Source organism: Taudactylus pleione, unplaced genomic scaffold (assembly GCF_031769625.1).
Source record: "Taudactylus pleione unplaced genomic scaffold, aTauple2 ptg000203l, whole genome shotgun sequence".
Classification (NCBI taxonomy): Eukaryota; Metazoa; Chordata; class Amphibia; order Anura; family Myobatrachidae; genus Taudactylus; species Taudactylus pleione.
The window spans coordinates 2,508,685-2,522,653 of NW_028284605.1; the positions used below are offsets into that span (position 1 = coordinate 2,508,685).

A 13,969-nucleotide genomic window follows, 5' to 3' on the forward strand; every position below is an offset into this window, starting at 1 on the left:
CAGTTCAGACACTGCCAGCTTGAGTCAGGTCATTCCCCTCATCAGGCTTTTGCAGAAGCAGCTGGAGAAAGGGAAGGAGGAGCTAAGACAGAGCGATTCTGCTTAGCATGTGGGACTTGTGGATGAAGCTCTTCATTCGCTTTGCCAGGATTCCAGGGTGGTCAATCTGTTGAAATCAGACCACTACATTTTGGCCACCGTGCTCGATCCTAGGTTTAAAGCCTATGTGGTGTCTTTCTTTCCGGCCGACACAATCCTGCAGAGGTGCTGAAGTGGAACGTGACATGTCAACAGCTCCTTCTTCATTTTCTCCAGCAACTGGGGCTGCCAGCAAACTTAGGTATCCTAAGCAACCCGCTGGCGGTGATGCAGGGCAGGCAGGACCAAGTTTGGACATCTGGTCCGGACTGAAGGACTTGGCAACAATTTCTGACATGTCTACTGTCACTGCATATGATACTGTCACCATTGACAGAATGGTGGAGGATTACATCAGTGACAGCATCCAAGTAGGCATGTCAGACAGTCCGTACCTGTACTGGCAGGAAAAAGAGGCAATTTGGAGGCCCCTGTACAAACTGGCTCTATTTTACCTGAGTTGCCCCCCCCCTCCAGTGTGTACTCCGAAAGAGTGTTTAGTGCAGCCGGGAACCTTGTCAGCGAAAGGCGTAGGAGGTTGCTTCCAGAAAATGTGGAGAAGATGATGTTCATAAAATGAATTATCAACTCTTCCAGGGAGACCAGCCTCCATAACGTACAGAGGGACCTGTGGTGGTGGATTCCAGCGGGGACGAATTAATACTCTGTGAGGATGAGGATGTACACAACACTGAAGAGGGTGAGGAATCGGTGGATAAGGAGGATGAGGACTACATCTTGCCTCCGTAGAGCCAGTTTGTGCAGGGACAGATTAATTGCCAGCTTGTTTTGTGGGGGCCCAAACGAACCAATCATTTCAGCCACGGTCGTGTGGCAGACCCTGGCGCTGAAATGATTGGTTTGTTAAAGTGTGCATGTCCTGTTTATACAACATAAGAATGGGTGGGAGGGCCCAAGGACAATTCCATCTTGCACCTCTATTTTTTTCTTTGCATTATGTACTGTTTGGGGCCTAGTTTTTCAAACTGCCTTCCTGTCTGCCACTGCAGTGTCACTCCTAGATGGGCCACGTGTTTGTGCCGCCCACTCGTGTCACTTAGCATAGTCATCCAGCTACCTCGGTGCAACCTTTTGGACATAAAAACACTATTGTGAGGTGTTCAGAATAGACTGGAAATGAGTGGAAATTAAGGTTATTGAGGTTAATAGCATAGGAGCAGAAAAACCCACAAATTCTGTGATTTTAGCTGTTTTTATGCTTTTTTTCAAAAAAATACAGATCCAAAACACAAAACCCAGAACCCAAAACACGGAAGGGTGGTTTTGGCAAAACCAATCCAGATTCAAAACACGAAGAAAGATCCAGATCCAAAACCAAAACCCGAAAAGTGGCCGGTGCACACCCCTAATTAAAATGAATGGAATCGTCCAAATCTGACTGCAAACACATCAGATGTCAGATATCATTATCTGACCATCAGGAACGCGCATCGTTTATCGTTCATCATTCAGACATGCTAGATGTCAGATTTTCCTTCAGATATGAACGATTGAACGATTTTTTAAATCGTTATCGTTCAGATCTGAAGAAAAATCTGACCGTGTGTATCCACCAAAGAGACATCCTTCATTATAGAGCTAGGTGGACTGAGCAGCGACCTCCAGGTGCCGGCACCCCTAGGCAGCTGCCTAAAGCTTCCTAATGGTAGCGCCGGCCCTGGATATGAGAGGGAACAATAATACCCCTTTTACACCAACCGAATAACCCAGGTTATTGCCGGGTCGACCCGGGTCGATGCTCTGTGTGAACGGCTCCCAGAAAAAGTTCCCGGGTTTATTTACCCGGGAATCTTGCTTGGGTTGAGAGCAGGGTTGAACACGGGTTGTTCCCGTGTCATGCGGCAGTGTGAACGGGTGCTACCCTGCTTATTTGACCCGGCTAGCTCTGAAAGATGCTGATTGGAGCTTCTGGGGCACTGGCAGATGATGTAATTTGTCAGTGCCCTGCAGAGAGATGCACATGAAGCCATCGCTTGCCTGCCTAACCTCCTGCACCACAGCAGCCTGACCAGCAGCCACAAAAGCAGGCAGGCACACAGCCTGCCACAGCCAGAACTGCAGCCTGCACCACAGCCTGACCAGCAGCCACAAACGCAGACTGATACACAGCCTGCCACAGCCAGAACAGCAACCTGTAGCAATGCTGTAATCAGTCCCCACCCCTCTCTTTTGTTGCCTTTTGTGACCATCGTTGTCAGACCTTAAAACCATTTTTTAATGACTTCTATAGAGAAAAGCAGGGATTACCCGGGTTCAGTGTGAACGGGGCCAACCCGGAAATAACCCGGGTCAAGTTGCAGTGTAAACGGGGTCTGAAGCCGAGTTCGACCCGGGATTGACCAGTGTTCAAATTCCAGGGTCGGACCCGGTTTTTGGTGTAAAAGGGGTAAAAGATACTCAAGGGGGTAAGTAAGAAAAATAGAAATTGCTCCTAAGCAGTCTAGGAGATGTATTTGACAGGGTGTAATAGGGATGGGAACATAGCAAAGGCTGAAAGCACATAAAGTCAGGTAGTAGGGGGAGAGGTATTTAGAACATTATGCAAGATGAGGAAAGACAGCAAAAATAAATAAACACAGAAAGTGTATAATAGATATGTATGAGGATGGAAATGTACTGCTCGCTAAACTGAGTGGCTGGTCACCACAGTTCTCATTATGTCATGCATCATTTAGGGGGTCCATTTCAAATATAAAAGAAATACAAGAACAGAAAAACAAAAAACAAGTTTCTCAATATACAAAGGAGGACAGATGATGCATCTAGTATGATGGGACAGATCGCAGATAATCTATTTAAGGCACCCCAGAATGGCAAAAATAATAAAATGGGTACATTCCATGGCATTGTTAAAAGATAGAACAGGGTGTCCCAGGTGTGGAGAGGATGTTAGGTCAAGGAGTCAGGCAGTGGAAACTGGAGGACTTCGAAAACATAGACCATTCTCATCTCTGGGGACTTTTGGGCCTCAAAATGGATGAGAAGTAGTGGGTGCTTCAACAGAATTTGGGGAATTGTTTGGAGCTAGACCCACGTTGTGTAGAAGGTCTCGGGCTTCTGGTAAAGACCTGTTTGTTTTGGTGAAACATGAATAGAATTAAGAGAAAACACCAGTGGTGCCTGATGCTGTGCTCCTGCAGCATTGATGTAATTGGTTGAAGATCTCTCCATCTAGCCAGAGTGGTAGGATAAAGATCCAGCTGTAGGGTTCTTTCTTTGTATATTAAGCTCTGGAGTTTCCTTGCAGCCTGCACGATGGTCTCTTTAGACATGTAGTAGTGGAGGTGAAGGATAACATGCCTGGGTTGAGATTGATCTTATAGCTTTGGGTTTTAGGGCCTTGTCAGTATGATCAAGGAGTAGTTTTTCCTCAGGTATTTCTGGGGACAGCTTGGAGAACAGTTTCCTCAGGTAGGGGTCTAAATGTACAGATCCACCCAACTCCAATATTAGCAAGATAATGAAGGTATTCTTCAGAAAAGGCTTGGTATGAGACAACATCCTCCAACCTCTTCAGTACAGCATTTGTGTGCTGGGAGACCTGTTCAGTCACATCAGCTTTGAGTGTATGAAGAGTGTGCTGCACATCAGCAAGAATTGAGAGCACAGGTCTTACTTTTCCTTAATTAAAGATAAGAAGTCTCTGATTGTGATGGGAGTAGGTTCATCATCCTCACAGCTGGAGTCTGTGGTGGTTCTGGTCTGGGTGATCTGACAGCAAGAGTGGGCTTGTTAGAGAAGTATTAAGGGGCTTATCAGTTCCTGCGGCAATTCTGTGCAACCGTTACGAGTTAGAAGGTTGCTTATCAACTGATCTGTGACTAATGCTGTGTCTTTGTATGCAGTCACTTGGATTTGCGAAGCTGCCGGTGGGCGTCTCAATACAAATCCTGGCGGCTGTGACACTTGCATATTTTCGCACAGCGGCTGTGCACAAACTCGTAGCTGAGGAGCCATTAGTGTACATCTGGGAATTAGGCCCAAAAATTGTCTCTCATCTGATGGGTAAAGCAGGCATATTTCTTTACTGTATTTCAAAATGCTGCTTATTGTTCTTTAACATGTCGACATTAGAATGTTGACATTTGGTTTTTGCTTATTTTAGCATAACCCTAAAAATTAACAAACAAATATTGTTATTCTGGTGTCAACATGTTAAGCACTGAACTGGCGTGGTTGTAATGTGACCGGAGCCAGAAGTGCTTCATCTGGCAAGGTTGCATCACTTTCGACCACGCTAGCTGCTCAGTCCCCCGGCTACTGCAGAGGAGATCCGTTCTGCACAAGTGTAGAACAGATCTCCTCTGACTCCCCGTTCCCCCTGAAAGTGATGCGGCTGTCTGTGACTGCCGATATCACTGCCGGAATCGCGTCTCAGATTGCCATGGGAACGGCACTCTGGGACGCATGTGCCTAAAGTGGAAGTGCGAGAAGGGGAACACAATACCCCTTGTTAAGTTATTATAAAAATAGGAAGATCTGTAGAGACAACGTAGGTTAAAATATTAATGGAATAGTAAAAATGCATACATCTTATATATAGTCTCTGTATAAAACTGGCCGCAGGACTTGGGCAGAGTAGTGAAGTCATGAGCAGTAGGCTCATTCATGCAGATAGCAATGTACATAGTGCTGGGCAATGAGACTCAGACAAGAGGGCTGGGATCAGCAGGGGACAATAGAACAGCCCATATTGTGCTGACACTGGGTGAAAAGCTGGCATTAAGACCTGTAGCTCAGCTCCCTATATAAACCCTGTGGTTGTGACAGTTAAAATAGGCAAGTGCCAGATGGAGATCCCCACTGTTCAGACTGAGCGAGGTGAGTGCATGTCTGAAACAGGTAACCAATTCTAGGGCTCAGGCTACATTTTATGTAAGACAATCTAGCAGTGGCACAACTTTAAACTGAGGATACATTTTACTGATTGACTGTTGCTACATAATACTAAATGGCTGAGAATGGCATAATGGGGGCTCGGTGCAAGAATACTTCTTGAGTTTCTTTCTTGCAAAAGGCCTTGGAAAGGCAGACACATAGCCTGAAGTGACATTTTTATGGAGGACAAAGGGGTTTGGAGGGATATTATAAAGTAGCACAGACACTCAGCGGTCAAGTGACAATATTTTTAAAAATTCTAATTCATAATAAATATGGGCACCCTTCAAATTCTGGGCCACTTTTCTGATTAATTAGATGCACAGTGGTTAATTTCATGAACAGTGCATTTCTATCAAACTATATTTACAACAGATGTTCATATTAGAAAGTGGATACTGGCTATTATATTATTTACCCTATAAAGTACAATATTGTAATTGTTACATGCAAATAATAGTTTTAGAGGTGCATTATATATATATATATATATATATATACACATACACACACATATTTACCATGATCTACACACACACGTATGTGTATATTTTATTGCAATCTGTAAACAATATTTAAACATTTCAGAACCTTGTGGGGTACGGAGCTTTAAGCCACATCTTCCAAAAAATAGATTAATTAAAGGAAAAAAAATAAATATGGAAATATGTAATTTAGAACATACCTCTAGTTGTTTTACTTCTCACCTACAGTTAAAAAAGACACATTAACATTAGGTTTTAGCCTAGATCATTTCAAGTTTCAACTGAGTCTAAAAATTATTTATTGTATTTTACATTTCAAAGCAGCATAGATCTCTCCAGCTATAGTTGGATTACAATGTAATATACTGGCTGGCAGAACATGCTGGGAGTTGAACCGCTGGAATATCACAGAATAGCTTCCCATTTAATAAGGTTTGGAAATATAACATAAATATTATTTTTTTTGTAGAAGACATCACCTCTGAAAAAATGGCCCAGACAAACCCACTCCCTGTTCCTCTTGGACCCTGGAAGGTATCCGATGATCACGTACAACATGGGATACAGTAGCTAGTCAGGATAACAACAGCAAAGTTATTTAAAGTAAAGCACAGCAGTGAGACTATAAGTAAATTAAATCCTAAATGATTTATCCTGAAGATGATCCAGTGAAGAGATCATGTGTAGGAGAGTATTACCAAAATTGTCTAAAAAGAGCAATTTGTGTTTATCATATATTTTGCCAGTGACTCAAAAGAGTTTATTTTGTTTGGCACCCAGAACAAGAAACCATGACACCAGCATAAAAACAACCATTCATTATTCTTATCTGCATTTGATTTACATAGAAAAGAGCAACATAGAAACAGCAAGGCACAGTATTCACTAAACACATATTTATATTCAAAATATACTATAACTCCTGCGCTCACAACAATGAAAGTGCTGCTTGATATCAATGTGGTCCCCATCACATAAAATATTAGACAAGGAAAAATACAATGTTTCAAGCGCTACTTTCTCTGAGATATATATTCAATACACCAAGGTCTATATATACAAGTCAAATTTAGTCTCCAGCATAAAGTTCCAGCAGTCACTTTTCTATGGCACTTTCGACATGGCCCATTCCAGGAGGGACAAAAACGTTTTTGTCCCTCCTGGAATCGGCCATGTTGAAAGTGCCATAGTTTTTTGAGGAACTGGTGACCTGAATAGGAATCACATTCTTCAGGCGGAGAAATTAATATCCATAGTAGGAATTTAAGGAGGATGGACCCTATAATCCTAGAAGGAAGTAGGAGAAGGACAATCCCCTGTATCTTTATTTGCATTTTTCTGACACTATATTCTCTATTTTTTTGAGGGACAATTGAAAGAGGATTTTCTAAGAAGAGTGACTGCTGGAACTTTATGCTGGAGACTGAATTTGACTTTATATACATAATATATATATATATATAGAGAGAGAGAGAGAGAGAGAGAGAGAGAGAGAGAGAGAGAGAGAGAGAGAGAGAGAGAGAGACCTTGGGGTATTGAATACATATTTACATTTATTTATGCTGCTTTCCCATAGCAATATGGACCTAGCATGGCACTTCAATGTCAGCAGAGGATGCTAATTATACCTTGGAATACACCCACAGGGATCTATATTAGGAACATTGGGCTCATCAGCCATGTTAGTGTGCCCATTTCATCACACCCACTTCATTCATTGGTTAATATTACCCAAGCTATTATTTTTATATCCAATGACAATCTCTCCTTATGGAGGCGTGGCCATGTACATCAAAGGTGTCTTGCTTACGAACAATCTGTATGTAAATCCGGCCCTGAAATCACTACAAAGGGATACATTTCCATTAAGGTCATTTATACAGTCTACAGCTATGACATTACTTCTTATTCTCCTCCAGATTACAGTGTATGACCAAGAGAACTTCCAAGGAAAAAGAATGGAGTTCAGCTCCTCCTGCGCAAACATCATGGATTGTGGCTTTGACAACATCAGGTCTATCAAGGTGGAGTGTGGAGCGTAAGTATAGCAACATCATGAACTGGTCAGACGGCAAAACCCTGGTAATCACTTCAATGATCTTACCTTGGCGGTGAAAAGGCTCCAGAATGTGGTTTGGAAATGATCTGATATCAGCTCACTCACTACATGTAATGTCACTGTGCAAAACTAAACAGGTTATTTCCATTTAAATGATCTTAATCTTGAACTAAACAATGACATTAAGGAGTAAAAACCTTGTTTTTTTTAAGCGTATTAAATGTATTGCTTCTGTACATGTCCCATGGTGAGTATGAGAAAGAACATATTGTAACTCCATGCCTATAATAATAACTTGTACTTTCAGTTTGAGAGACAGGAAAAAAGTTTTGATGTTTAGTAAAATTGTAGAAAACAAATCTGTCTCAGTGCATTAACTCTGTACACCTGTCTGTGGCACATTATGCCATTATAATTACATTCTAAAGAATTCATCTTGACAAATAGAATGCAGTTGATGAGCAGTAAACAGCACCTAGTAACATCATGTATGGTGGATTCATATCCTTTGGGGTTAAAGCAATCATCATTTCCCATCCTCATTACATGCTTTGCTGATTACATTGTTCCTGTCTATGCAGCTGGATTGGATATGAGCACACAAGCTTCTGTGGTCAGCAGTTTGTCCTGGAGAGAGGAGAGTACCCTCGCTGGGATGCCTGGAGTGGCAGCAATGCCTATCACATTGAACGTCTGATGTCTTTCCGCCCAATCTGTTCTGCTGTGAGTGTGCAAGGGGAATGATGTGCTATGCTGGGGGGAGTGGGACAGAATGTCTGGACGTATATGGTTGTCAGAAAGTACATCTGCAACTGGATGTTCACTGTACTGTTTATTCTCAGATCCTGGCATAATAAGACTGATTTAAAAGAAAAAAAACATTTCTGGTACTATTTCTTCTTTATAACAACTGTTTCAGTTCCCTTTCTTACTTATATGCTTTTATGTTATGAACACCAACAAAACACCTCCAGTCTGTATAAACCTACATAAGAACAATATAAGCAGGTGTTTTCCCAGTTACTGATACATCCAGCTGGAATTGGTATGAAATACCGTCAGCCGCATGGCCGGCGGTTCGATTCCCGTCAGCGGCAGCCCGACAGAAGCAGAGTGCGACGCAGCGGAAGCCCGACAGCGCTGGAAATCCCGATCGTGGATAGGTAAGTATCCACTAACCTAACCCCCCTAATCCTAACCCTCCTTAGGGGTGCCTAACCCTAACTTCCCCCCCAAGTGCCTAACCCTAATCCCCCCTCTAAGTGCCTAACCCTAACCACCCCCTTCCCCGCTGCCTAAACCTAAGTCCCCCGGGGAGGTGCCTAACCCTAAGTCCCCCCCGGGGGTGCATAACCCTAACCCTCCCTCCCCCTAGCCTAACCCTAACCCTCCCGGGAGGGGGGGGGGGGGCCTAACCCTAAGTCCCCCCCGGGAGCCCTAAACCTAACCCTCCCCCCCCCGCAGCTGTCCGCTCGTGGCGCCCGGCATCAGTACGATCGTGATGCCGGGCGCCGGTCTCCCAGCATCGGGGAAATGCGGGCGTCTATATCTAGACGCCCGGCATTTCACCCATGCCGGGATAAGACAGTCGGGAAGCCGACTGCCGGTATTTAGGCAGTCGGCTTCCCGATTGCCTCCCATCCAGCTGACATCACTGCACAACAATGAAAATGTTTCCGATGTGAAAATAGTTACTTCTAATTGATTTCAGCATGCAAAGAATGAATATGACATTTAAAACTCTCAGTTAGCTCTGAGTTCCGAGATATAGCCCATTTATGACGATGTAGGGGTATTCCTAGTGCAGTGGACAAAATGGAGAGAATCTTATCAGCAATCTGCGTTCCGCGCAGAGGGGGCGGGACCTAATGACCCAATTAAATGAATCAGTTTTTTGTCCCCTCCCCTATTCAAATATATGCGATTCACGGAAATACCCACACAAGATAACTGTGGTGCACTGAGTGACAAGCATAGTGAGCGATTCCACCAAGACATTTCAGCAATGGAACAAAGATATCAGGGTAGGTGAATCACTATTGTTGGACAGTGACAAGAGATGCCCCAGAAGAGGAGAACAAGCGACAAGCAAAGAGAAAGCACCCCATGAATAGGCCACTATATTAGATAGTACTTTTGTATGCTGTATGTTTGTTTCGTATGCTGTATGTTTGTTTAGTTTTGTGTTCTTATTTGTGATTGATTGATTTAAAACAACTGTTATTTATTTTCTATCAATAAAATATCAGATTATTTTAAAATAGCTTTTCACTATGACTATATTACTAATGTACATACAGTATAGTGCAAGTAGTGTAGCTCAAAATATAGAGCTAGTAAAAACATTCTGAAATCATTTTAGTTTTTTTTTACCTCAAATTAGTAATGTAAGACTATTTTTAAAAAGGAAACAAATCAAAAGTATTAATTTGTTGTACAGTGCATTAATACCTAAATACGGGATGCGGTCATAAGACCGACCGCTGGGATTCTGACATTGAGAATGCTGACGTCGTTATCCCTTATCAGGAATAACTTATCAAAATACCGGTGCCGGCATCTCGACCGCTGGGATCCTGAAGGTAAGTACTGGTGTTAGGGAGAGGGTCAGGAGTTAGACACTAGGGGGAGAGTTAGGTTTAGGCTGCATGGAGGGAGGATTAGGTTTAGGCACTAGGGCGGTGGTTAGGTTTAGGATGCGGGGAGGGAGGGTTAGGGCTTAGGTTAGGCTTCCTTACCTGGAGGCGTTGGGATTGTAGCCTGGTCAGGATGCTGGCATCGGTATTCTGAATGCCGGGATCCCAAGTGCCTGCATCCCGTACCCATCCCCTAAATACTATATTATACTATCATTAAAATCGATTTATTCTTCTACATTATTTGCCTTCTGTTGATCACCATGGCTCTTCTATAAGATAGATGTTGCACCATTTATTTCAGAACAATGTATTTGGTTTGAGACATTCTATGAAATGCGATATAACTGACCCTCAGGATCGGTGCTGTAACTATTTGCACCTAGGACAAGAAGAAAGTTTTTTTTTGCATTTTGTATCCAAATTAACCTGAAATGTTCACTTCCTGTGCACCCTGCTAGCCCTGTTCAGGAGGATAAATGTAATTACATAATTTCAGCATTTGGTACAGATTTTAGGCAACATTTTGCAATCGTTCTCTTCTCTTCTTTTGTGGATTGTTATTATGTGACTGCCAAAACGATCTTGCTACCCTCCTTGCAGAACCATAAGGAATCCAAGCTGATCATCTTTGAAAAAGAGAACTTCATTGGTCGCCAGTGGGAGATATGTGATGACTACCCCTCTCTGCAGGCCATGGGCTGGGGCAACAACGAGGTTGGATCCATGAAAGTTCAGTGTGGCTCGTAAGTACTTGGTACTGTAAGATGTTCTATGTCAGGATACATAGATATTGAGTTTACCAAAATGCAAAGAATGCTTATTGCACTCACGCAATCAGTCTCTACATATGTACTTAACAAAGAGGACCTTCTCACCTATGCACCCATTTTGGAGGTTTTCTCTGATAGAACACAAAACACTCTCAAGTATGAGGCTCTCTCCCTTATGGCTGGCTCTCTCTTACAGCTGGGTCTGCTACCAGTATCCCGGTTACCGTGGATACCAATACATCTTGGAGTGCGACCACCATGGAGGAGAGTACAAGCACTGGAGAGAGTGGGGCTCACATGCCCAGACCTTCCAGATCCAGTCTATCCGACGCATCCAGCAATAAAGGGCCAAGAAGCTCATGTCACTTACCATTGCCGTGTTCGCGAGAGGTCACTGTTCACAGGCTCTCTGTGGTGCTACCAATCTCTTTTAATGCTAATCTAGAGGAAACAAAATCCTTTTATTGTACTGTGAATGCATGTTGGGAAAATGACTTCTTAATTGTACCAACTGCGAAAATGAGAAATAAATGTAATTCAGAAAAAAAAAAAAATCTAAATTTCATTACTTTTTGTTTCATGCAAATACTCTTTAGAGACAAGATGTGTGTGATAGTGTTGTAGTTACTCCAATAGTAGGTTAGATTTCCTTACCATGAAAGTGGGAATGTACAAACTAGGGTTCGGTTTTACTCGGTTTTACTCGGTTCTTATCGCCACTTTACCGCAAATTTGGCTCGATTTTATTCGCTATCCAAAACACGTGTTCGGCAATAGCCAATAAAAAGATCCGAGTAAAACCGAGTAAAACCGAACCCGCTCACCCCTAGTACAAACCTGTGCCAGGGAGTAGTAATAAGAATTGTAACATCAAATGGTAACTGTACTACCTTATCACTGTTAGTATTGTGTCTTAGTTTTAATATTAAGATTAAATTGTTTAATTCTCCAAAGACATATCGAAAGTCAAACTACCTGCTAGACAGCAATGAGTCTCTGACTGCAACCTTCCACCTATAGCACAGTGGCCATTACTTCATATTTCAAAATATGCTGAATATCTAGAATTGCTTGAATTTAATGAGAATACTGTATGTTGAACTCAATGAAGATCATTTTCATTGCTAGATAAAAATGTAACAATTTAAATTAAACAATTTCATTGCTAGATAAAAATGTAAGCAACAAACACAATTACAACAGGTCTGATCTTACTCAGAATTTACTAACTTCATTGCACGCAGTGAAAGCTCAAGCTGCGTATGCCATCGCAGTGGCTAATTTATGCACACCCCTGTAATTGCGCTCAAACGCACTGACACGCCTGTGTTTCCCCGACTACCCCCCATCAACACCCCCAAACGGTCACTTCCTGTCAATCACTCTGTGATGAGTCTGCGTGGTCACTGTGATCACAGTGGGATCGTAGTGGAGCCTTCGCACACGTGCACTGCGATGCGCACACCTGCGCAGTATGCAACAATCGGCTGTCTGCATGTGTAATTGCAATAGCGATTCGTAATGAATACAGCCCATTGTTTGTTGCAGTTTGTGTGTGTGTGTGTATATATATATATATATATATATATATATATATATATATATTAGGGGTGTGTGCACCGGCCACTTTTCGTGATTTGTGTTTTGGTTTTGGATCTGGATCTTTCTTCGTGTTTTGGATCTGGATTGGTTTTGCCAAAACCACCCTTCCGTGTTTTGGGTTCTGGGTTTTGTGTTTTGGATCTGTATTTTTTTTTTAAAAAAGCCTAAAAACAGCTAAAATCACAGAATTTGTGGGTTTTTCTGCTCCTATGCAATTATTAACCTCAATAACCTTCATTTCCACTCATTTCCAGTCTATTCTGAACACCTCACAATATTGTTTTTATGGCCAAAGGATTGCACCGAGGTAGCTGGATGACTAAGCTAAGCGACATGAGTGGGCGGCACAAACACGTGGCCCATCTAGGAGTGACACTGCAGTGGCAGACAGGATGGCAGTTTGAAAAACTAGGCCCCAAACAGTACATACTGCAAAGAAAAAAAAGAGGTGCAAGATGGAATTGTCCTTGGGCCCTCCCACCCACCCTTATTTTGTATAAATAGGATATGCACACTTTAACAAACCAATCATTTCAGCGCCAGGGTCTGCCACATGACTGTGGCTGAAATGATTGGTTCGTTTGGGCCCACACAAAACAAGCTGGCAATTAATGTGTACCTGCACAAACTGGCTCTACGGAGGCAAGATGTCGTCCTCATCCTCCTCATCCACCGATTCCTTGGATAAAACAGGAAAAAGGGATTTAGGTGTCCCTGGACTGCTTACGGTCTTAGACACAGTTTCTGAACTTGACAGTAACTTTTTATGAATGCGCTGCAGGTGCCGTATAAGGGAGGATGTTCCTAGGTGGTTAACGTCCCTACCCCTACTTATTGCACCTTTACATATGGTACATATGGCAAGACAGTTGTTGTCCAGATTTGGATAGAAATATTGCCAGACCAAAGAGGTGTAATGTTTGGTCTTCTGCCCAGGCATGACCGTGATGGGCTTTTTCATCCCACAGACAAGAACTGTCTCCCCGGGAGCCTGATTTAAACAAACCACATCACCATCAGAATCCTCCTCGCCAACTTCCTCCTCAGTGCCAGCTACACCAGTATCCTCATCCTGTTGTACTTCAACAGTGACATCTTCAATTTGCATATCAGCAAGTGGACTGTGGGTGCTCCTTTCAGCACTTACAGGGGGCGTGCAAATGGTGGAAAGAGCCACCTCTTCCCGTCCAGTGCTGGGAAGGTCAGGCATCGCAACCGCCACCACACTTGGACTCTCCTTGGGGATTTGTGATATCTTCTTAGTTCTTCGCTGTGCTTTTGCCAGCTTAACTCGTTTGATTTTTTTAGCGGGAGGAGGGCTTCCATCGTCATTGTGAAGCTGAACCACTAGTCATGAACATAGGGAAAGACCTTAGC

The 13,969-nt window shown here is 42.9% G+C and overlaps 1 protein-coding gene across 1 annotated transcript; it reads left to right on the forward strand.

Annotated features, from left to right (window-relative positions):
• Positions 1-4,929: 4,929 nt before the first annotated feature.
• On the forward strand, positions 4,930-11,531 carry CRYBA1 (crystallin beta A1). Its single transcript, XM_088477795.1, has 6 exons — positions 4,930-4,980; positions 5,992-6,056; positions 7,442-7,560; positions 8,163-8,304; positions 10,821-10,963; positions 11,187-11,531. Exons 1-6 carry the CDS (start codon positions 4,950-4,952, stop codon positions 11,332-11,334), a joined length of 648 nt encoding a protein of 215 aa, XP_088333921.1. The 5' UTR covers positions 4,930-4,949; the 3' UTR covers positions 11,335-11,531.
• Positions 11,532-13,969: the final 2,438 nt, after the last annotated feature.

Excerpts from the sequence above, each read along its gene's own strand:
- CRYBA1 (XM_088477795.1), top strand. The coding sequence starts at position 4,950 with ATGGAGATCCCCACTGTTCAGACTGAGCGAG. Across the intron at positions 7,561-8,162 it reads ATCAAGGTGGAGTGTGGAGC|CTGGATTGGATATGAGCACA; the intron begins GTAAGTATAGCA and ends CTGTCTATGCAG. Across the intron at positions 10,964-11,186 it reads ATGAAAGTTCAGTGTGGCTC|CTGGGTCTGCTACCAGTATC; the intron begins GTAAGTACTTGG and ends TCTCTCTTACAG.